Source organism: Ranitomeya imitator, chromosome 1, assembly GCF_032444005.1.
Source record: "Ranitomeya imitator isolate aRanImi1 chromosome 1, aRanImi1.pri, whole genome shotgun sequence".
NCBI lineage: Eukaryota > Metazoa > Chordata > Amphibia > Anura > Dendrobatidae > Ranitomeya > Ranitomeya imitator.
Genome location: NC_091282.1, coordinates 777,998,274 through 778,023,956, shown reverse-complemented (window position 1 = coordinate 778,023,956; position 25,683 = coordinate 777,998,274). Strand labels below are relative to the sequence as shown.

General features: G+C 49.1%; 1 protein-coding gene across 2 annotated transcripts in view; it reads left to right on the top strand.

Moving 5' to 3' along the window:
• EML5 (EMAP like 5) overlaps positions 1-25,683 on the top strand; it is a 225,207-nt gene that overhangs the window by 170,309 nt on the left and 29,215 nt on the right. For both annotated transcript variants that reach the window (XM_069736471.1, XM_069736479.1), the window contains exons 11-23: positions 7,538-7,705; positions 7,827-7,933; positions 8,898-9,016; positions 9,136-9,322; positions 9,542-9,647; positions 14,546-14,639; positions 15,804-15,904; positions 16,273-16,475; positions 17,065-17,176; positions 20,555-20,682; positions 23,540-23,681; positions 23,917-24,069; positions 24,141-24,272. In XM_069736471.1, the coding sequence (XP_069592572.1) occupies positions 7,538-7,705; positions 7,827-7,933; positions 8,898-9,016; positions 9,136-9,322; positions 9,542-9,647; positions 14,546-14,639; positions 15,804-15,904; positions 16,273-16,475; positions 17,065-17,176; positions 20,555-20,682; positions 23,540-23,681; positions 23,917-24,069; positions 24,141-24,272 (1,752 nt within the window). The remainder of the gene's footprint in view (positions 1-7,537; positions 7,706-7,826; positions 7,934-8,897; positions 9,017-9,135; positions 9,323-9,541; positions 9,648-14,545; positions 14,640-15,803; positions 15,905-16,272; positions 16,476-17,064; positions 17,177-20,554; positions 20,683-23,539; positions 23,682-23,916; positions 24,070-24,140; positions 24,273-25,683) is intronic.

Here is a 25,683-nt window from a genome sequence, read left to right as displayed (position 1 = left end):
CTCCTGGATCGTTCTTGTGACCTGTCTTCCCAGCAGAAGCTAAGTTCCAGCTTGTATTTCTTTGGTTTGCTATTTTTCTGTCCAGCTTGCTATTTTTATTGTTGTCTTGCTTGCTGGAAGCTCTGGGACGCAGAGGGAGCGCCTCCGCACCGTGAGTCGGTGCGGAGGGTCTTTTTGCGCCCTCTGCGTGGTCTTTTTGTAGGTTTTTGTGCTGACCGCAAAGTAACCTTTCCTATCCTCGGTCTGTTCAGTAAGTCGGGCCTCACTTTGCTAAATCTATTTCATCTCTATGTTTGTATTTTCATCTTTACTCACAGTCATTATATGTGGGGGGCTGCCTTTTCCTTTGGGAAATTTCTCTGAGGCAAGGTAGGCTTTATTTTTCTATCTTCAGGGCTAGCTAGTTCCTTAGGCTGTGCCGAGTTGCATAGGGAGCATTAGGCGCAATCCACGGCTATTTCTAGTGTGGTTTGATAGGATTAGGGATTGCGGTCAGCAGAGTTCCCACGTCCCAGAGCTCGTCCTTTATTATCAGAAACTATCAGGTCATTCCGTGTGCTCTTAACCACTAGGTCCATTGTTGTCCTGACCACCAGGTCATAACAACGCACACCGCGATCGCCACCGGAGAGTCAGGGACCGCCAGGAGGGTAAGTATATTCACCTGTCCCCCGTTCCAGCGCTGCGTGCGGCTCCGTCTCCCGGGTCCTCTGCTGTGACGTTCACAGTTCAGAGGGCGCGATGACGCGCTTAATGCGCGCCGGCGCCGCCCTCTGACTGACCAGTCACAGGCAGAGGAGCCGGAGTGTGTCTTCAAGAAAATGGCGCCGGAAAGCGCGGACTGCGCAGGCGCCGATCCCGGCAGCAGGAATCGGCGCCTGCGCAATCCGCACTTTCCGGCGCCATTTTCTTGAAGACACACTGCAGTGCGCAGGTGCCGATTCCGGCAGCAGGACAAAGATAATGACGGCACCTGCGCACTGCAGTGTGTCTTCAAGAAAATGGGGCCGGAAAGCGCGGACTGCGCAGGCGCCGATTCCTGCTGCCGGAATCGGCGCCTGCGCAGTCCGCGCTTTCCGGCGCCATTTTCTTGAAGACACAGGACAAAGAAAATGGCGGCACCTGCGCACTGCAGGTGTGTCTTCCGGCAGCAGGAGGACGAAGAAAATGGTAAGTAACAAGTAAGTAACAAATTGCTGTGGCATGAAGCTGTGGCACTTCATGCCACAGCAATTTGTTATTTACGCCACCTGATTCCTTTCCGCCGCCATTTTCTTGGTCCTGCTGCCAGAATCGGTGCCTGCGCAGTCCGCGCTTTCCGGCGCCATTTTCTTGAAGACACACTGTAGTGTGTCTTCAAGAAAATGGCGCCGGAAAGCGCGGACTGCGCAGGCGCCGATTCCGCCAGCAGGAGGGCCAAGAAAATGGCGGCGGAAAGGAATCAGGTGGCGCAAGTAACAAATTGCTGTGGCATGAGGCTGTGGCACTTCATGCCACAGCTATTTGTTACTTACGCCACCTGATGCGGGGCATATACTATGAAGCATCTTATGGAGCAGCGTATGGGGCATATGAATGGGAGCAGCAAATTAAAGAAAGGTGCCGCAGGATGGAAGCAGCACGTGACAGAACGGGGGCGCAGGATGGGAGCAGCACATGACAGAACGTGGTGCAGGATGGAAGCAGCACATGACAGAACGGGGGCGCAGGATGGGAGCAGCACATGACAGAACGGGGGCGCAGGATGGGAGCAGCACATGACAGAACGGGGGCGCAGGATGGGAGCAGCACATGACAGAACGGGGGCGCAGGATGGGAGCAGCACATGACAGAACGGGGGCGCAGGATGGGAGCAGCACATGACAGAACGGGGGCGCAGGATGGGAGCAGCACATGACAGAACGGGGGCGCAGGATGGGAGCAGCACATGACAGGATGGGAGCAGCAAATGACAGAATGGAAGCGCAGGATGGGAGCTACACATGACAGAACGGGGGCGCAGGATGGGAGCAGCACATGACAGGATGGGGACGCAGGATGGAGCAGCACATGACAGGATGGGGACGCAGGATGGAGCAGCACATGACAGGATGGAGACCATATACCAATATAAATGCTCGCCACCCGGGCGTAGAACGGGTTCAATAGCTAGTAATATATAATTATATATGTACAGCTGGTATAACCTGGGTTTCTCCAGTATATAATTATATATGTACAGCTGGTATAACCTGGGCATCTTCTTTGTATAATTACATATGTACAGCTGGTATAACCTGGACATCTCCTTTATATAAATTATATATGTACAGCTGGTATAACCTGGGCATCTTCTGTATATAATAATATATGTTCAGCTAGTATAACCTGGGCATCTCTATATATTTATGTATGTACAGCTGGTATAACCTGGGCATCTCCTGTATATAATTATATCTGTACATTCAGCGTCTCCCATTCACACACCACCTCCTCACCTCGCCCCCTATCTGTCGGAGTCCCACAAGGTTCAGTCCTTGGGCCCCTGCTCTCCTCCATTTACACCTTTGGCCTGGGAAAGCTCATAGAATCTCATGGCTTTCAGTATCATCTCTATGCTGATGACACACAGATCTACATCTCTGGACCAGATATCACCTCCCTACTAACCAGAATCCCTCAATGTCTGTCCACTATTTCATCCTTCTTCTCCGCTAGTTTTCTGAAACTTAACATGGACAAAACAGAATTCATCATCTTTCCCCTATCTCACGCGACCCCCCCATTATCCATTACAGTAAACTGCTGCCCACTCTCCCCAGTCCCACAAGCTCGCTGCCTCGGGGTAATCCTTGATGCTGATCTCTCCTTCAAACCACATATCCAAGCCCTTTCCACTTCCTGCCGACTTCAACTCACAAATTTTTCACGGATCCGTACATTCCTAAACAAAGAATCTGCAAAAACCCTAGTCCGTGCCGTCATCATCTCCCGCCTTGACTACTGCAACCTCCTGCTCTGTGGCCTCCCCTCGAACACTCTTGCACCCCTCCAATCTATTCTAAACTCTGCTGCACGACTAATCCACATGTCCCCCCGCCCTCTCCCCTCTCAATCCCTTCACTGGTTCCCCATTGCCCAGAGACTCCAGTACAAAAGCCTAACCATGACATACAAAGCCATCCACAACCTGTCTCCTCCATACATCTGTGACCTCGTCTCCCAGTACTTTCCTGCACGCAACCTCTGATCCTCACACGATCTCCCTCTCTACTCCCCTCTTATCTCCTCTTCCCACAACCGCATGCAAGATTTCTCTCGCGCATCACCCCTTCTCTGGAAGCCTCTACCACAACATATCAGACTCTCGCCTACCATCGAAACCTGGCATCTCCTGTATATAATTATATATGTACAGCTGGTATAACCTGGGCATCTCCTGTATATAATTATATATGTACAGCTGGTATAACCTGGGCATCTCCTGTGTATAATTATATATGTACAGCTGGTATAACCTGGGCATCTCCTTTATATAATTATATATGTACAGCTGGTATAACCTGGGCATCTCCTGTATAAAATTATGTATGTACAGCTGGTATAAACTGGGGATATCATGTATATAATTATATATGTACAGCTGGTGTAACCTGTGTTTTTCTTGTATATAATTATATATGTACAGCTGGTATAACCTGGGCATCTCCTGTATTTAATTAAAGTACAGCTGGTATAACCTGGACATCTCCTGTATATAATTATATATGTACTAGATGGTGGCCCGATTCTAACGCATCGGGTATTCTAGAATATGCATGTCCACGTAGTATATTGCCCAGTCACGTAGTATATTGCCCAGCCACGTAGTATATTACCCAGTCACGCAGTATATTGGCCAGTCACGTAGTATATTGCCCAGCCACGAAGTATATTGCCCAGCCACGTATGTAACAGGTTAAAAAAGACTTAAAATAAACATATACTCACCTTCTGAAGGCCCCTTGTAGTCCCGTCGCCTGTGTGCCGTGCACGCGGCAGCTTCCAGTCCCAGGGTTGTTATGAGCGCAGGACCTGTGATGACGTCGCGGTCACATGACCGTGACGTCATGGCAGGTCCTTCTCGCATAGCATCTTTGGCACCGGAACCTGCCACTTGCACTGCCGAGGACAGGGCGCGACGTCGGAGGGTGAGAATAATGTTTTGTTTTTTATTATTATTATCTGTAACATTAGATCTTTTTACTATTGATGCTGCATACGCATCATCAATAGTAAAAAGTTGGTCACACAGGGTTAATAGCTGCGTTAATGGAGAGCATTACACCGCGGTCCATTAACGCTGGCATTTACCCTGTGTGAGGGCTGACTGGAGGGGAGTATGGAGAGGGCACTGACTGCAGGGAGGAAGGAGCGGCCATTTTGCCGGCGGACTTTGGCCGTCGCTGATTGGTCGTGGGTGTTTTGCCACGACCAATCAGCGACTTGGATTTCCATGACAGACAGAGGCCGCGACCAATGAATATCCGTGACAGACAGATAGTGTTACATACTGCGTGGGCAATGTTATATACTGTGTGGGCTGCGTTATATACTACATGGCTGCTATATATTATGTGGGCAGTGTTATATCTATGTGGGCAATGTTATATACTGCGTGGGCTGCGTTATATACTACATGACTGCTATGTACTACGTGGGCAGTGTTATATACTATGTGGGCAATGTTATATACTGCGTGGCCTGTGTTATATACTGTTTGGCCTGTGTTATATACTGCGTGGCCACTGTTATATACTGCGTGGCCTGTATTAACACATCGGGTATTCTAGAATATGTATGTATGTATATAGCAGCCACATAGTATATAGCACAGGCCACGTAGTATATAGGAGCCATGTAGTATATAGCAGACAAATACTACGTGGCCTGTGCTATATACTATGTGGCTGCTATATAAATACATATTCTAGAATACCCGATGCGTTAGAATCGGGCCACCATCTAGTTATATATATATATATATATATATATATATATATATATATATATATATATATATATATATATATATATATATATATATATATATATATATATAGCTGGTATAACCTGGACATCTCCTGTATACAGTATAGTTATATATATGTACAGCTGCTATAACCTGGGTATCTCCTGTATATAATTATATATGTATAGCTGGTATAACCTGGACATCTCCTGTATATAATTATATACGGTATGTACAGGTGGTATAACCTGGGCATTTCCTCTCTATATATAAAAACGAGTGTGTGTATCAGCGATAATGTCATAATGGTTGCCATGGCGACTATGTCATAATAGGTTGCAATGGTGATGTCATAATGGTTGCCATGGTGACGATGATATCATAAGTTGCCATGGCGACGATGATGTCAGAATGGTTGCCATGGCGAAAATTATGTCATAATGGGTATATGGGCACGGAACTATGGGATGGAGGATGTGTGATGGGTATAAGGGTACGGGACTATGAGACGGAGGATGTGTTATGGATATATGGGCACGGGACTATGGGATGGAGGATATGTATGATGGGTATATGGGTACAGGACTACGGGATGGTGGATGTGTATGATGGATATATGGGCACGGGACTATGGGATGGAGGATGTGTATGATGGATATGTGGGCACGGTACTATGGGATGGAGGTTATGTATAATGGGTATATGGGCACGGGACTATGGGATGGAGGATGTGTATGATGGATATATGGGCACGGGACTATGGGATGGAGGATGTGTATGATGGGTATGTGGGCACGGGACTATGGGATGGAGGATGTGTATGGTGGGTATATGGGCATGGGACTATGGGATGGAGGTTATGTATAATGGGTATATGGGCACGGGACTATGGGATGGAGGATAATCATTATATTTTGTTACAACTAACCACAGTTAGTTACTATGCCCGGGCAACGTCGGGCTCTTCAGCTAGCATAATTATATATTCACAGCTGGTATGACCTGGACATCTCCTCTATATAATTATGTATGCATTGCACAGCTGATATAACCTGGGCATCTCCTCTATATAATTATGTATGCATTGCACAGCTGATATATCCTGGGCATCTCCTTTAGGCTACGTTCACACTAGCGTGAACGAAAAAACGCGCACAAACGCACGCAAAAACGCGCGCGTTTTGCGACGCGTGCGTCGTTTTTTGACGAGAATCGGACGCACAGAAAATGCAACGTGTTGCATTTTCTTGCGTCCGACGCTAGCGTTGTAAACGACGCAAGTGTCAAAAAACGCCACCCAAAAAACGCACGCGTCCCCTATGTTAAACATAGGGGCGCGTCGCCGCTGCGTCGCCGGCGCAACAACGACGCACATTGGCGGAACGCCAATGTGAACGTAGCCTTACATAATTATATGCATGGCTGGTATAACCTGGTCTTGATTGTTAGTTATGTGTTGCACTTCCTGGTTGTCTCTCTTTTTCTCCACTATTATTATACGTCCAATCAGAAATTAACGACGCGCCATTAATATTTGAACACGTTAATTACTTGGTGTGTCGCGATTGGATTCAGGCCGTGAATCTTTTTTATCTCGGTCTTTACGCTCAGGAGCTGTGACATAAGGATTTATTATAATTGTGTAATAGCAATTTGTCCTCCCTGTCCAAATCCGGGGTCTTCCGGGTGGCCTATACAGATCAGCGTCCATGGGGGTCACAAAATGGGAATTGTGTAGTGGCATGAGCTGGGTTACCAGCAGCACAGAGTATTTTAGGAGTGAACTGATCCTTGTGATAGGACACGAACCCACAGAGATAAATTAGCAAGGCTTAAGCTTTGTGAACACATTGCGGATTGGTGTTTTCCGCACTGTTTTTGCAAAATCCGCAGGTAAACCGCACTTTTTTTCCGTGGTTTTTGTGCGGATTCCACCTGCGGTTTTACACCTTTGGATTCCTATTGAGGAGCAGGTGTAAACTGCTGCAGAATCCACACAAAGAATTGACATGCTGTGGAAAAAACACCGCTGCGTTTCCGCGCGTTGTTTTCCGCAGCATGTGCACAATGGATTTTGTTTTCCATAGGTTTACATGGTACTGTACAATGCATGGAAAAATGCTGCAGATCCGCAGCGTCAAATCTGCTGCGGATCCGCAGCAAAATCCACAACGTGTGCACATACCCTTACAGCATCGCAGAGTATTTCAGGAGAAGCCTGTGCTGATCAGGAGAGACGTGAGCTGGCTTTGTAGTGGATCGCAGATTGTGGGTACTTAGTGGCAGGGCAGCATTCCCAGCAGCACAGAGTATGTCAGGAAAGACATGAGCTAGCTTTGTAGAGGGTCGCAGTTTGTGGGTACTTAGTGGCAGGGGCAGGATTCCCAGCAGCACAGAGTATGTCAGGAGAGGCATGAGCTGGCTTTGTAGGGGGTTTGCAGATTGTGGTTACTTAGTGGCAGGGGCAGGATTCCCAGCAGCACAGAGTATTTCAGACTGGCGAAGTGATAATTTATAAACAAAGTTCATTGTATTTTGTGTTTCCAGGAGCGAAATTTAGGAAGTACCTAGGTCACTCGGCTCACGTGACGAGCGTGCGGTGGTCACATGACTATCAGTGGATCGTTTCCGTCGGTGGCGCTGATCATTCCGTGTTTCAGTGGAAATTTATTCCGGACAGGAAACTGAAGGACGCGCTGCACATCGCTCCGCAAGGTGAGTACAGGGTGGATTATGCACTATACATGTGTGCTGGGGGCTCCGGTGTGACTTGTTCGACATGGAGCCCACAAGTCCCAGCATGCGGCTGTCACATTGTCATTTATTTCGTTCTCAGAGAGTCTGATGGATTCTAACAGCGATGAATCGGATTCAGAGCAGTCCGACGTTCCAGAGCTGGACTCTGAGATCGAGCAGGAGACGCAGATGACCTACCGCCGGCAGGTGAATCATTGATCACCCCCAGCACGCTGCAGATTATGTGCTGCAGATTATGTGCTGCAGATTGTGTGCTGCAGATTGTGTGCTGGAGAGCGTGTGCTGGAGAGCGTGTGCTGGAGAGCGTGTGCTGCAGATCGTGTGCTGCAGATCGTGTGCTGCAGTGTGTGTGCTGCAGATTGTGTGCTGGAGAGCGTGTGCTGCAGAGCGTGTGCTGGAGAGCGTGTGCTGCAGAGTGTGTGCTGCAGAGCGTGCACTGTGTTATATCAGGACTCCTAGGAGTCGGGTGTTTGGGAGTCTGATGTGACACCCAGAACCAGGATCAGCGCTGACAACTGGGTCACAGGTTACATTTACCTGCAAGCTGCTGCCATGACCGTCTCTGCAATAAGGCTACTTTCACACTAGCGTCGGAATCTCCCCGTCGCAATGCGTTGGGGAGAGATTCCGACGCTAGCGTTTAACGTACTGCACAATGGAGGCAGCGGATGCATTTCTCCGGCGCATCCGCTGCCCCATTGTAAGGTGCGGGGAGGTGGGGGCGGAGTTCTGGCCGCGCATGCGCAGTCGGAAAAAGCGGTCCGTCAGGAGCAAAAAACGTTACATGTAGCGTTTTTTGCTCCCGACGGTCCGCAAAAGCACGACGCATCCGTCGCTCGACGGATGCGACGTGTGGCAATCCGTCACAAATGCGTCGTCAATACAAGTCTATGGGGAAAAAACGCATCCTGCAAGCACTTTTGCAGGATGCGTTTTTTCTGCAAAACGACGCATTGTGACGGATTGCAGAAAACGCTAGTGTGAAAGTAGCCTAAGTAGTTATCTACTGCCACAAGATATTACCGATGTCACCACAAGTGGGCAGTGCTGACAACCTCTCACTCATGATGCACAGGCTGGTTGTCAGCAGTAATAGATGAGCTGGTCTGACAACCTCTGGTCTCTCTTATAAATCTTCCTTTTTTTCCAGGTTTATAAAGAAGATCTACCTCAGCTTAAAGAGCAATGCAAAGACAAACACAGAAGTGCTTCTTCTAAGAGGAGGGAGCGCGCTCCCGTCAACAGCATCCGCCTGCATTTTGTGCACGGGTGAGTGGTGGTCCGTGAGTCATTGGTCATGTGCATGTATGGCGATGCATTATAGGAGCGCCGCTATCAGTGCAGACACGTGAGCGCAGCTCTGAGTGTGACTTCTGCATTTCCTGCAGGTACCGGGGCTACGATTGCCGGAGCAACCTGTTTTACACCCAGACGGGGGAGATCGTTTACCATGTGGCGGCCATTGGAGTGGTGTATAACCGGCAGCAGAACACGCAGAAGTTCTATTTGGGCCACACCGATGACATCCTCTGCCTGGCCATTCACCCCATGAAGGATTACGTGGCCACTGGTCAGGTATGTTCTAGTCGCGGCACAAGCGTCTGAAGCGTTGAAAAAACACGTGATCAGTGGGTGATTTAGGAGCAGTAGAGAGACTGCTGATAAATCTCAAGCAGAAAGGACACTTTTGTGATGGCTTTAGTAGCAGCAGACTGACATTGAGTGTATGGTGCTTTCTGTGATGCAAGGAGCAGGGGAGGGGATGTAGCACCTCACGCGTTTCATGTCTTGCAGGTTGGCAGAGACAGCACCGTGCACATCTGGGACTGCGAGACAATCAAACCTCTGTCCGTGTTAAAGGGACATCACCAGTTCGGGGTGTGCGCTGTGGACTTCTCAGGTAACCCTTTTTTTCTTTTTCTTTTTTTTTTGTGAGTACTCAATTTATGTACATTATAATGTATATCTATTTACAGGATATATTGGTGTCACGATTCACACCGTGACCGTCACCCCTACGTCACAGATCGGGGTGACTTTAGGCCTACAGACGGCTATCACATGTGCAGGGGGGCTTATCTTAGTTATCCCTCCACTGCTACAATGTGATGAAAAAACACACAAGTTTATGGACCTCTTAGTTTACAGCAGGGCTTATTCTAGTTATCCCACTGCTCTTCAATATACCACAAACTGCAGGGATTTATGTATATCCCGCTTTACAGTTCTGCTTGAACTTGCAGCTCTCTGGCGCCCCCCCCCCCCCCTTACCCTCAGGTCAGAATAGGTACTGCACCTAGGGTAATTAGTCACCTGAAATGCTGCCTGCTATGTACTGGTTATTGGGCACGCTGCAGCGAGGCGATAACTACTCCCACTCAGGCAGGAACAACAATTATCAACGCCGCTGTCGCTACAACGACTCCCAAATACCCAGAACACGGTATGCTGCCACCAGCTTCGTTTAAACGGGTCCGAAGCTAACCCAAAACAGTAGCGTAATTCCCTTCCGAAGACTTAGGGTACGTTTTAGTGCAGAAGAACGAATCTAGTATATTAAATATTATACTCCATAAAAGATTTAAGGCAGTGTTTATAAAAAGTTATATAAAGATGTTACAATATGAGACAATTGAAAATATGTACAAGGTAATCATAAAAGTAACGGGTTAAATGAGAAATTAACACTTACATGTGTTCAGGTCATTTCAGGCAAAACCAGGCTAATGGGCGGAGCTCCCAAATGTCCCAATGCATCAGGACTGGCAGTGAGGGCTCCTCAAGTCAGACTCAGACAGACTCTGAAGGCTGGGTAAAGTGGAGTCACTTAAATAACCACAGCCTCGTGACATCACTAACAGGGCTGGTTTCCTCAGACCCTCCTGTCTCTTCAGTCTTACTAAATTTAACACAAGTTTGTCTAATGCCTGTATCTCCGCTACAGAACATGTCAGAATCATAACACACCCAGAATTCATCTTGTATTAACATTGGCGTTCTAATGAGACCAAATTTGGGCTTGATGGGATGCATAGTTCCAGAGAAATCCGTACTTTTTTACCTGTTGGAATTAGAGGCTAGCGCTTACAGAGGTGGATAGAAGCGCCGATGGACTTTAGCAATATGTACTTTTTATTTTCCTAGCCCAAATCGTTGGCCCAGAATCTTACAAGATTAAGACAAAGAGCCTCATGTTTTAAAAGGGAGATCAGACCAGTTTCATCTGGTACAACTGTCTATGCATCTATACTGATCGTAAAAATTCCTTTGGGAGGGGCATGAGGGGTTTGGGAGCTGAAAGTCAGGAATTTGCAGCAAGAAGCAATAAAAGCTCTTCTACACCCATTGAAAAGAAAAGCTAAACCCTGAAGTAAAGGGGGGTCAGTGCCCACAGTATGGTGCTAACAGGCAAGAGAAACTAAACTTATTATATACATTTTCCTCACAATTGAAAGTTGTAAACTTTAAAATCTTGCACCAGGGTTTTGCCACATCCAGCAACGTGACACTTACCAGGGTGCTTGTTGTAGTTTTGATAATCTCCTGCTGATAAAACAGTATTTTTTTAAACTCTGTTTTTTACAAGGCTTAGTAGTACATACAGGCAGTGATATCTAACAAATATCCGGCAACTCTTTTGACCCCTAAGGAGGCGGCTGGGAATCTCCAATACAGGTTAAAGGGAGGGTGTCTGGTCTACTGTAATCTTTATATAATTAACAACAAAGCAACTTTGTAACTAACTTTGTGCTTTTCATTTCTCTGCTTGCTGTCAGTGACTGGAAACATTCTGATATCTACAGTAAAGGATCTGGATTAATTCTTGACAGTCTTACCTGGGTCTGCAAAATTTAGTTCTGTTCTAGATGGTTGGAGAACTAGACCAGACCCCTAAACTCGTTCCCACACCAAACCAGCCTCCAAAGTTCATTAGACCATAGACTAGATGCTGAGTTAATTCATACCGGAAACCAGACCCTTAGACTCATGCCTACTGTAAAGCAAACCCCCAACTTAATCATACCCCCGAACGTCCCCTAAACTCGTTGATACTCTAAATCAGATCCCATAGTTAATCAGACTCATGAGCCCATTCATACCAGACCCCAGATCTATAAAATGAATAAGACCGTAGACCAGGCCCATAAATTATTTCAGACTTCAAACCAAATCCCCAAAGTTAATCAGTCCCCAGAAATCACAGACCCTGGACCAGGCATTGTAACAAACCCTCCTCTGTGAGATGTATTACTTCAGGATGGGTTTTCAAACACTGAAAGTTAACCTATAAGTGGTCCAACTCACGGACAGCAATCGGGAATCTTAAAAATAGCGAATAATCCAATCACAAAGTGAGCAAGAAAGATGCAAAACTATTTATTATACGATAATGCAGCCTTATTTTCTGGAGACAGTGTAGGCCCTTTAATGAGCACTGATTTATTTGCCACCTGTTGTTTTCTTCGGATTTGTCGCTTGCCTGTCATTAGTATTAAACACCAGTGCTGCGAGCAAGGACTACACAGGTGTGAGCAAGGACTACACAGGTGTGAGCAAGGACTACACTGGTGTGAGCTAGCACTACACAGGTGTGAGCAAGGACTACACTGCTGTGAGCAAGGACTACATTGGTGTGAGCAAGGACTACATTGGTGTGAGCAAGGACTACACAGGTGTGAGCAAGGACTGCACCTGTGTGAGTAAGGACTACACTGGTGTGAACAAGGACTACACTGGTGTGAGCAAGGACTGCACAGGTGTGAGCAAGGACTGCACAGCTGTGAGCAAGGACTGCACTGGTGTGACCAAGGACTGCACCTGTGTGAGCAAGAACTACATAGGTGTGAGTAAGGACTACACGGGTTTGAGCAAGGACTACAGTGGTGTGAGCAAGGACTACACTGGTGTGAGCAAGGACTGCACCTGTGTGAGCAAGGACTACACAGGGGTAAGGACTACACAAGTGTGAGCAAGGACTTCACTGGTGTGAGCAAGGACTACACTGGTGTGAGCAAGGACTACACTGGTGTGAGTAAGGACTACACAGGTGTGAGCAAAGACTGCACTGGTGTGATCAAGGAATGCACAGGTGTGAGCAAGGACTGCACCTGTGTGAGCAAGGACTGCACAGGTGTGAGCAAGGACTGCACCTGTGTGAGCAAGGACTACACAGGTTTGAGCAAGGACTACACCGGTGTGAGCAAGGACTGCACCGGTGTGAGCAAGGACTGCACCGGTGTGAGCAAGGACTGCACCGGTGTGAGCAAGGACTGCACCGGTGTGAGCAAGGACTACATTGGTGTGAGCAAGGACTACACAGGTGTGAGCAAGGACTGCACCTGTGTGACAAGGACTGTACCTGTGTGAGCAAGGATTACACTGGTGTGAGCAAGGACTGCACCTGTGTGAGCAAGGACTGCACCTGTGTGAGCAAGGACTGCACCTGTGTGAGCAAGGACTGCACCTGTGTGAGCAAGGACTGCACCTGTGTGAGCAAGGACTGCACCTGTGTGAGCAAAGACTACACAGGTGTGAGCAAGGATTACACAGATGTGAGCAAGGACTACACAGATGTGAGCAAGGACTACACTGGTGTGAGCAAGGACTACACTGGTGTGAGCAAGGACTGCACCTGTGTGAGCAAGGACTACACAGGTGTGAGTAAGGACTACACTGGTGTGAACAAGGACTACACTGGTGTGAGCAAGGACTGCACAGGTGTGAGCAAGGACTGCACAGGTGTGAGCAAGGACTGCACAGCTGTGAGCAAGGACTACACATGTGTGAGCAAGGACTACACAGGTGTGAGTAAGGACTACACAGGTGTGAGCAAGGACTGCACTGGTGTGACCAAGGACTGCACCTGTGTGAGCAAGAACTACATAGGTGTGAGTAAGGACTACACGGGTTTGAGCAAGGACTACAGTGGTGTGAGCAAGGACTACACTGGTGTGAGCAAGGACTGCACCTGTGTGAGCAAGGACTACACAGGGGTAAGGACTACACAAGTGTGAGCAAGGACTTCACTGGTGTGAGCAAGGACTACACTGGTGTGAGCAAGGACTACACAGGTGTGAGCAAGGACTGCACTGGTGTGATCAAGGAATGCACAGGTGTGAGCAAGGACTGCACCTGTGTGAGAAAGGTCTACACAGGTGTGAGCAAGGACTGCACCTGTGTGAGTAAGGACTACACCGCTGTGAGTAAGGACTGCACCGGTGTGAGCAATGACTACACCAGTGTGAGCGAGCGAGAACCGATACAATGCATCAGGAATCTTATACTAATACATCATGTTCTCAGGGTACCCCTACATTGCATCCGCTATGCCAGGGTCCACATGTGGCCAAATCCTCTGCACTCCATAGACTCCTCTTCCCCCTAGTTATAACCCTGCTGCCTAACATGAGTGTCGCCATCTAATGGCCACCTGGGGTGATGACAGTATCTCGCCGTAATGGTCGGCACAGTCAGAAGACTTTGTATCTATGATTTCTCCATGAGTCAACCATCCGACGCTGACTGCTGCAGTCATTCGGACATTGCGTTATATTAGATCGCCAGCTCTGTGGGTTCGTTTCTTGCACTGTTACTGTAGTTCTCACCTTTATCTCTGTCTGAGATTATATTGTAAGCTCTCTGGGCAAAATTTCTGCTCCACCTTCTGTTACCATGATGATGTCACTAGTCACCAGTTATATAGATGGTGTGTGTGTATACTGTATATATATATATGTATATATTATATATGTAACATATAAATTTATACTGTAACCGTACTATTTGTTCTCCATGCAGCGGACGGGAAACGTTTGGCCTCTGTCGGCATCGACGACCATCACTCTGTGGTCTTGTGGGACTGGAAAAAAGGGGAGAAGCTGTCATCAGTCAGGTACACTGACTACTTAAAGGGGTTGTCCACTTTCAGGAATGTAGTCCCGAAGCTGTGTAAAATACCTAAAATGGCAAAGTCAGCAGCTACTCTCCTCCCCTGGTCCAGCATATTCCCCCCACTGCTGCTCTGGTCTCATCATTTATCTGCAGGGTTGATGTCACATCACCGCTGCTGCCAGTCATTGAGCTCAACAGTTAATTCTGTCTACCTCTGCTGATTTGCTGATCTCATTGATTGGCTGAAGCAGTGATGTATTTAATCCTATAATGGAAAGTTCTGCCGCTATCTAATAGACTGAGATCTTCACCATTTTCAATGACTCTTCTCAGTGTCAGTGAATGGAAACCTTCCCATTAAAATTCCAGATGCTAATGGACCTGATCTGGCCCAGCTCTGCTTTTCGCAACTGATGGTTTGTTTCAATGTAGCAGTTCAGACAATCCTCTGTGAGTTAAACACAGCGGCACAGATCTGTCTGCTGACCGTTTCTTACAATTTATCAGTCCAGTTGCAATGCCTGTGGATTGTCTAAAGCTTGATAAATTGTAACAAACCTCAAAGTCTTAAAGGGAAGGTGCCGCGTTTGTAGATCATTAGTAAATCACTGTAATGTAGCATAACATGCTGTTATAACCAAGTTTTGAATGCATGTGAAACAGATTTCGTGTGTTATATGAGTTTAAAGAAGGCACTGGGGGCTGACATCTTGTGTTCACAGCAGTAGCACAACACTTTCAGTGTCATCATACGGCACCCCATGGACATAGGGTCAGCGGCGGTCTATTATCTCCTATCTCGGAGTTTCCTTACTTAGTCTATCAGTGGTGGCTGGTCTCCTGCCAGGCTGCTGCAGAACATCTTGTCACCTGTGTTTAACCGCTTACCGACATATGCCGGGTTCCTGCCCTTGATTAAAGCTCGCATGCTGAACCCCCTTCTTTCCCGGCAGATGATAGCTGTGTCATTCAGCCATCACCTGCCTCTATTTACCTTATAATGAACATAGTAACTAACCTCCCTTCCCCTTCAAAAGTTGTGGAACTTCAGTTTTTTTTTTCAATGTCAGTACACTTGGAAAATCAGAAAGGGGTTATTGACTGATTTTCTATTAGGGGTGTGACCCCCTCTTTCATTAATCTGTATCTGGTTTTTATTTTGCAGAGGGAGTAAGGATAAAATCTTTGCGGTGAAGATTAACCCCTACATGCCTGATAAGCTGATCACTGCGGGAGTGAAGCACATGAGGTTCTGGAGGCGAGCAGGTGCAGTGCAGGACTTGGTAGACAGCAGATACTGTGCCTTTAAGACTTGTCTTACATTGTTTCCTGATTGTTGTAGGTCTTTCCTTGGGGTTTTTGCAACATGTTAGACCCATATAGATCCCACCTTTCATGCCCCAGCGGCTAAAATCGGGGCAGTGTAAGGGGAGGCAACAAAGAAAAAAAATTGTAAAAAGTGACAAAATGTCTTAAAAATTACAAACTAGGATGATGGTCCTGCTCGCCACGATTGCTCAATCCCTGGGCGGAAGCAACACCAAGTGGACACAGTGATCACTGCAGTACTGGAGCCCCTCTAGTCCTGCGTCTGTACCCTCTGCCTATGTAACGCTGCCGTCCTGTTCTGGCAGGTGGGGGTCTGATCGGACGCAAGGCTTGTATCGGCAGCGGCTCCAAGATTGACACCATGATGTGCGTGGTGTTCGGGTGGACAGAGGAGATGTCCTTCTCAGGAACCTCCACCGGAGACGTCTGTATCTGGAGAGACATGTTCCTGATGAAAACTGTGAAGGCGCATGACGGGCCAGTGTTCAGCATGCACGCCTTGGACAAGGTGAGAAGACCCCCAACCAACAACTTCCATCCATTCATTGCAGTCAGTCATATTCGATCCTAAAAGTCTGAGGTTATATCTCTGCTTCTACTCTAGTCACATCCAAAGCTGCATCTCGATTCTGCTGGCCTTCACTTGGCAGCATAGGAGCTCAGACAGTAGGGGGGTCCTTCGGCTGGCTGTGAGTGGAAATCATTATCAGCCCGACACCAGGGGAATAAATTGGTGTCTGATTGTTTTTCTCTAGTTGTGATTGGAGCACAGAGTAGTTTCCTTTATGCTTCAATTTCTCTGAGTAAGGATCTCTACTTGCTGTCGGTTAATGGGAACAGTATTTGTTACAGTGCATCATTCTAGATCAGGGACCACCAACCTTTGGCTCCTGCTGCCAGGAACCACAACTCCCAACATTGCTTGTGGCTACTGGGAAATGTTCTACCACAGTATCTGATGTGGCAAAGGTTGCTGTACCTGATCAATCTGTAGTGGAAAAGCCTCTGCAGCACAGTCCTCCCCTGTCGTGCTGACGAGCTGCAGAATGCTCGCCCCAGGTGCGTACTATGGCTGAGTACAGTCTTTCCCGTCACAGGGCTTTGTGACTGGCGGGAAGGATGGAGTGGTGGCGCTCTGGGATGATTCCTTTGAACGATGCCTCAAAACCTACGCAATCAAGAGGGCTGCACTGGCGCCAGGCTCTAAAGGTGACGAGATCACCGTCAACAGACACACACTGACTGCAACTTGCATGCACTCTGACTGCAAGTGTACACTGCTTACACATCGCATGCACTCAACACACATTGACCGCTCCGCGCACTCTGACTCCATACACATATGCCGCAGCATACAGTCTGACTGATTCGCAAACACTGGCCGCAACATACACTTTGACTGCTCCATACACACGGCCTGCAGCATGCACTCTGACTACTCCGCATACACTGGCCATAACATGTACTCTGACTGCTCCATAAACACGGCCTGCAGCATGCACTCTGACTACTCCGCACACATTGGCCGTAACATGTACTCTGACTGCTCCATACACCCTGCCTGCAGCATGCACTCTGACTACTCTGCACACACTGGCCGTAACATGTACTCTGCTCCATACACACGGCCTGCAGCATGCACTCTGACTACTCTGCATACACTGGCTGTAACATGTACTCTGACTGCTCCATGCACGCTGTATGCAGCATGCACTCTGACTACTCTGCATACACTAGCTGTAACATGTACTCTGACTGCTCCATGCACGCTGTATGCAGCATGCACTCTGACTACTCTGCACACACTGGCTGTAACCTGTACTCTGACTGCTCCATACACCCTGCCTGCAGCATGCACTCTGACTACTCTGCACACACTGGCCGTAACATGTACTCTGCTCCATACACGCTGTATGCAGCATGCACTCTGACTACTCCGCATACACTAGCTGTAACATGTACTCTGACTGCTCCATACACCCTGCCTGCAGCATGCACTCTGACTACTCTGCACACACTGGCTGTAACCTGTACTCTGACTGCTCCATACACCCTGCCTGCAGCATGCACTCTGACTACTCTGCATACACTAGCTGTAACATGTACTCTGACTGCTCCATACACACGGCCTGCAGCATGCACTCTGACTACTCTGCATACACTAGCTGTAACATGTACTCTGACTGCTCCATACACGCTGTATGCAGCATGCACTCTGACTACTCTGCACACACTGGCTGTAACATGTACTCTGACTGCTTCATACACACGGCCTGCAGCATGCACTCTGACTACTCGGCACACACTGGCCATAACATGTACTCTGACTGCTCCATACACACTGTCTGCAGCATGCACTCTGACTACTCTGCATACACTGGCTGTAACATGTACTCTGACTGCTTCATACACACGGCCTGCAACATGCACTCTGACTACTCGGCACACACTGGCCATAACATGTACTCTGACTGCTCCATACACACTGTCTGCAGCATGCACTCTGACTACTCTGCACACACTGGCCGTAATATGTACTCTGCTCCATACACACGGCCTGCAGCATGCACTCTGACTACTCTGCATACACTGGCTGTAACATGTACTCTGACTGCTCCATGCACGCTGTATGCAGCATGCACTCTGACTACTCTGCATACACTAGCTGTAACATGTACTCTGACTGCTCCATGCACGCTGTATGCAGCATGCACTCTGACTACTCTGCACACACTGGCTGTAACCTGTACTCTGACTGCTCCATACACCCTGCCTGCAGCATGCACTCTGACTACTCTGCACACACTGGCCGTAACATGTACTCTGCTCCATACACGCTGTATGCAGCATGCACTCTGACTACTCCGCATACACTAGCTGTAACATGTACTCTGACTGCTCCATACACCCTGCCTGCAGCATGCACTCTGACTACTCTGCACACACTGGCTGTAACCTGTACTCTGACTGCTCCATACACCCTGCCTGCAGCATGCACTCTGACTACTCTGCATACACTAGCTGTAACATGTACTCTGACTGCTCCATACACACGGCCTGCAGCATGCACTCTGACTACTCTGCATACACTAGCTGTAACATGTACTCTGACTGCTCCATACACGCTGTATGCAGCATGCACTCTGACTACTCTGCACACACTGGCTGTAACATGTACTCTGACTGCTCCATACACACTGTCTGCAGCATGCACTCTGACTACTCTGCACACACTGGCTGTAACATGTACTCTGACTGCTTCATACACACGGCCTGCAGCATGCACTCTGACTACTCGGCACACACTGGCCATAACATGTACTCTGACTGCTCCATACACACTGTCTGCAGCATGCACTCTGACTACTCTGCACACACTGGCCGTAATATGTACTCTGACTGCTCCATACACACTGTCTGCAGCATGCACTCTGACTACTCTGCACACACTGGCTGTAACATGTACTCTGACTGCTCCATACACACTGTCTGCAGCATGCACTCTGACTACTCTGCATACACTAGCTGTAACATGTACTGTGACTGCTTCATACACACTGTGTGCAGCATGCACTCTGACTACTCCGCATACTCTGGCCGTAACATGTACTCTGACTGCTCCATACACACGGCCTGCAGCATGCACTCTGACTACTCCGCACACACTGGCCGTAACATGTACTCTGACTGCTCCATACACACTGGCCAAACCACACACTGTAGTTATAATAAAACTTGGCGCTCAACTTAATAGATCTTTGATCAGAAAATTTTATTTTGCAGTCTGTATAGATGTATTATACAGACTGCAAAATAAAATAGTAATAGGTTACTATTTGTGGTTTGGGTAACCTATTTGAGCACCTTCACAGTAGTGAAGGTGCTTCACACTCCTTGACTGCTCCACACACACTGGCCGCAGCAGGCACACTGGCCACACCATGCACAATGACTGCTCTGTGCACACTGGTTGCATTACGCACTATGACTGCTTTGCACACGCTGGCCGCACCATGCACTCTGACCACTCTCCACACAATGGCCTCACCATGCACTATTACTGCTCTGACTGCTCAGCACTCACTGGACGCACCCCGCAGTATGATTGCTCTGCAAACTGGCCACACCACATACTCTGACTGCTCCGCACACACTGGCTTTTCCATGCTCTATGACTGCTCCACACACACTGGTCGCACCATGCACTTTGACCACTTCGCACAAACTCGCCGCACCACACACTATGACTGCTCTGCACACACTGGCCGTACCACACAGTATTACTTCTCCTCACGCACTGGCCACATCATGCATTCTGATCGCTCCGCACACACTGGCCGCACCACAAACTATAACTGCTCCGCACACACTGGCCGCACCACAAACTATAACTGCTCCACACACACTGGCGTCACAATATACTCTGATAGCTTCACACTCCACACACACTGACCGTACTATGCACACTGATCACATCGGTTACCACTCTGACTGTACACTGACCGCACTGCACTGTAAATGCATGTGCTAACCGTATTATGCGCACTGACAAAGAACCTGTTCCGACCTCCTTCTTCTCCATTCCAGGGCTGCTCCTAGAAGACAACCCGTCCATACGTGCCATATCTCTCGGACACGGCCATATTCTAGTAGGAACGAAGAATGGGGAGATCCTGGAGGTGGACAAGAGCGGACCGGTCACCCTGCTTGTCCAGGTGACTGTCTGCAGTTCCTCTCTTTCAGTTTTCACCTTTTCTGTAATACTCTGTGCTGCTGTAGCATTAGATTGCTTAGTGTTCGATCTCTGCTCGGCACAGTACAGTTATAGTAAATGATTGGTATCCAATCTTATGAATCTCAGAGCAGAACCCTATTCCCCCCTTTTGGGATCCCCCCGCCTCTGTCTGGCTGCTCCCTCCTAATAAACCCCATCCCCTCTTTTAGGATCCCCCTGCCTGTCTGGCTGCTCCCTCCTAATAAACCCCATCCCCTCTTTTAGGATTCCCCCCACCTGTCTGGCTGCTCCCTCCTAATAAACCCCATCCCCTCTTTTAGGATCCCCCCGCCTGTCTGGCTGCTCCCTCCTAATACACCCCATCCCCTCTTTTAGGATCCCCCCCGCCTGTCTGGCTGCTCCCTCCTAATAAACCCCATCCCCTCTTTTAGGATCCCCCCGCCTGTCTGGCTGCTCCCTCCTAATAAACCCCATCCCTTCTTTTAGGATCCCCCTGCATGTCTAGCTGCTCCATCCTAATACACCCCATCCCCTCTTTTAGGATCCCCCCCGCCTGTCTGGCTGCTCCCTCCTAATAAACCCCATCCCCTCTTTTAGGATCCCCCTGCCTGTCTGGCTGCTCCCTCCTAATAAACCCCATCCCCTCTTTTAGGATCCCCCTGCCTGTCTGGCTGCTCCCTCCTAATAAACCCCATCCCTTCTTTTAGGATCCCCTCGCCTGTCTGGCTTCTCCCTCCTAATAAACCCCATCCCCTCTTTTAGGATCCCCCTGCCTGTCTGGCTGCTCCCTCCTAATAAACCCCATCCCCTCTTTTAGGATCCCCCTGCATGTCTGGCTGCTTCCTCCTACTAAACCCCATCCCCTCTTTTAGGATCCCCCTGCCTGTCTGGCTGCTCCCTCCTAATAAACCCCATCCCCTCTTTTAGGATCCCCCTGCCTGTCTGGCTGCTCCCTCCTAATAAACCCCATCCCCTCTTTTAGGATCCCCCTGCATGTCTAGCTGCTCCCTCCTAATAAACCCCATCCCCTCTTTTAGGATCCCCCCGCCTGTCTGGCTGCTCCCTCCAAATAAACCCCATCCCCTCTTTTAGGATCCCCCCGCCTGTCTGGCTGCTCCCTCCTAATAAACCCCATCCCCTCTTTTAGGATCCCCCTGCATGTCTAGCTGCTCCCTCCTAATAAACCCCATCCCCTCTTTTAGGATCCCCCCGCCTGTCTGGCTGCTCCCTCCTAATAAACCCCATCCCCTCTTTTAGGATCCCCCTGCCTGTCTGGCTGCTCCCTCCTAATAAACCCCATCCCCTCTTTTAGGATCCCCTGCCTGTCTGGCTGCTCCCTCCTAATAAACCCCATCCCCTCTTTTAGGATCCCCCCGCCTGTCTGGCTGCTCCCTCCTAATAAACCCCATCCCCTCTTTTAGGATCCCCCTGCATGTCTAGCTGCTCCCTCCTAATAAACCCCATCCCCTCTTTTAGGATCCCCCCGCCTGTCTGGCTGCTCCCTCCTAATAAACCCCATCCCCTCTTTTAGGATCCCCCTGCCTGTCTGGCTGCTCCCTCCTAATAAACCCCATCCCCTCTTTTAGGATCCCCCTGCCTGTCTGGCTGCTCCCTCCTAATAAACCCCATCCCCTCTTTTAGGATCCCCCTGCATGTCTAGCTGCTCCCTCCTAATAAACCCCATCCCCTCTTTTAGGATCCCCCCGCCTGTCTGGCTGCTCCCTCCAAATAAACCCCATCCCCTCTTTTAGGATCCCCCCGCCTGTCTGGCTGCTCCCTCCTAATAAACCCCATCCCCTCTTTTAGGATCCCCCTGCATGTCTAGCTGCTCCCACCTAATAAACCCCATCCCCTCTTTTAGGATCCCCCCGCCTGTCTGGCTGCTCCCTCCTAATAAACCCCATCCCCTTTTTTAGGATCCCCCTGCCTGTCTGGCTGCTCCCTCCTAATAAACCCCATCCCCTCTTTTAGGATCCCCTGCCTGTCTGGCTGCTCCCTCCTAATAAACCCCATCCCCTCTTTTAGGATCCCCCTGCCTGTCTGGCTGCTCCCTCCTAATAAACCCCATCCCCTCTTTTAGGATCCCCTGCCTGTCTGGCTGCTCCCTCCTAATAAACCCCATCCCCTCTTTTAGGATCCCCCTGCATGTCTAGCTGCTCCCTCCTAATAAACCCCATCCCCTCTTTTAGGATCCCCTGCCTGTCTGGCTGCTCCCTCCTAATAAACCCCATCCCCTCTTTTAGGATCCCCCCGCCTGTCTGGCTGCTCCCTCCTAATAAACCCCATCCCTTCTTTTAGGATCCCCCTGCCTGTCTGGCTGCTCCCTCCTAATAAACTCCATCCCCTCTTTTAGGATCCCCCTGCCTGTCTGGCTGCTCCCTCCTAATAAACCCCATCCCCTCTTTTAGGATCCCCCCGCCTGTCTGGCTGCTCCCTCCTACTAAACCCCATCCCTTCTTTTAGGATCCCCTCGCCTGTCTGGCTGCTCCCTCCTACTAAACCCCATCCCCTCTTTTAGGATCCCCTCGCCTGTCTGGCTGCTTCCTCTTAATAAACTCGAGCCGCTCTTTTTAGGTTCCTCTTCTCCATCTGGATTCAGCAGTTTCTTAAAGATCTTCTTTTAACAAGTAATTTTTTTCATAAACTTAATAATATTTTGTTCTGTTATTATACACAATAGACAGTGTAAAGTCGGCTGCAGTGTAAAGCATGGGGGATAGACAGCAGCAGGTTGTTCTTGGTGAACTCCGGGCTCCAGTAGGGGGCATACTTTGCCACTGTCTAATGCTCCCGGGTGTTGTCTGACCCTCTCTCTTGCTCCTTCTTGTATTGTGCAGGGACACATGGAGGGAGAGGTCTGGGGTCTGGCTGCCCACCCTCATCTACCAATCTGTGCCACTGTGAGCGATGACAAGACTCTCCGCATCTGGGACCTGTCCCCCAGTCACTGCATGCTGGCTGTGCGCAAGCTCAAAAAGGGTAAGAAGGTTGGGAATTGCACTGTGAGCGATTCTCCAAGATACAACCTCTACCAGCTGTCAGAACGAGGGTTGTCAGAAAGGAGAGGTAATCGGATCGATGGTCATCAGCGGTGGTTGTCGGTGAAGGGTTGTCTGAGCGAGGGCTGTAACAGCAAGGGTTGACAGAGCAAGGGTCTTCGAGTGGGAGTTGTCAGGGTCTTCTATATGAGTGACGGGCTCTGTGCTACCCCCAGGTGGCCGGTGCTGTTCCTTCTCCCCAGATGGTAAGGCTTTGGCCGTGGGCCTTAATGACGGAAGCTTCCTGATCGTGAACGCTGACACGCTTGAAGACTTGGTGTCCTTTCACCACCGGAAGGACGTGATCTCGGACATCCGCTTCTCCCCCGGTGAGTTGATGATCTGTTGGTCGGTGCCATCTCGTGCTCCTCTGCGCCGTTCTGATCAAGTTTTATTTCAGTAACCGGGAAATACTTGGCCGTCGCCTCCTACGACAACTTTGTGGACATCTACAATGTGATGAGCAGCAAACGGGTCGGCGTGTGCAAGGGTTCCTCCAGCTACATCACCCACCTGGACTGGGACACGAGGGGTGAGCGCTGGGCCTGGGGTCACTTCTGAACCTGGTCTAATAACTTCTCTGCTGAACAGCAAGGCTAATCCTCCAGTCACAGCCAAAGCTGCAACTCATAAGACTTTGCTGTTTCCTGAGTGCAATGCATTGTGGGCCTTGTTAAAGCTGCTTTCTTCAAGACACAGCACCACACGTGTGCTCAGGCTGTGTCTGGCATTGCAGTTTTGCTCCATTGAAGTGTTTGACTTATCAGCAATCTATATAATTGTCTAAGGGGTACTTCCGTCTTTCTGTCTACAACTTCCGTAACAGAAATCCCGCGTCGCTGATTGGTCTTGCCAGCTGCCTGTCATGGCCTGTCAGGCACGACCAATCAGCGACGGGCACAGTCCGATTAGTCCCTCCCTAATCCCCTGCAATCAGTGCCCGGCGCCCGCATGCTCCCCTCCGGTCACCGCAGTCAGTGCCCAGCGCCCACATCCTCCCCTCCAGTCACCGCAGTCAGTGCCCGGCACCCGCATGCTCCCCTCCAGTCACCGCAGTCAGTGCCCGGCACCCGCATGCTCCCCTCCAGTCACCGCCATCTTCCGTTCCCAGCGATGCATTGTGAAATTACCCAGAAGACTTAGCGGTCTCGCGAGACCGCCAAGTCTTCTGGGTAATTTTGCAATGCATCCTGGGAACGGAAGATGGCGGCAGCTGCGCGCTCATCTCCTGTGCCAGAGCTTCGCTGGATTGGATCCCGGCAGGTGAGTATATAACTATTTTTTATTTTTATTATTTTTTTTTAACAGGGATATGGTGCCCACACTGCTGTATACTACGTGGGCTGTGTTAGATACCGCGTGGCTGCTATATATTACCTGGCCAGTGTTATATACTATGTGGGCTGTGTGATATACTGGGTGTGCTGTGCTATATATTACGTGGCCAGTGTTATATACTGCATGGGCAGTGTAATATACAGCGTGGCTGCTATATACTCCCTGGCCAGTGTTATATATTGCGTGGGCTGTGTTATATATTACGTGGCCAGTGTTATATACTGCGTGGGCTGTGGTATATATTTCGTGGCCAGTGTTATATACTGTGTGGGCTGTGTAATATACCGCGTGGCTGCTATATACTACCTGGCCAGTGTTATTTACTGCGTGTGCTGTGCTATATATTACATGGCCAGTGTTATATACTGCGTGGCCTGTGTTATATATTATGTGGCCAGTGTTATATACTGCGTGGCCTGTGTTATATACTACGTTGCCTGTGTTTTATATACTGCGTGGCTGCTATATACTGCGTGGGCTGTGTTATATAGTACGTGGGCTTTGTTATATACTGTTTGGGCTGTGTTATATACTGTGTGGCCACTGTTATATATTGCGTGGCCTGTATTAACGCATCGGGTATTCTACAATATGTATGTACAGTG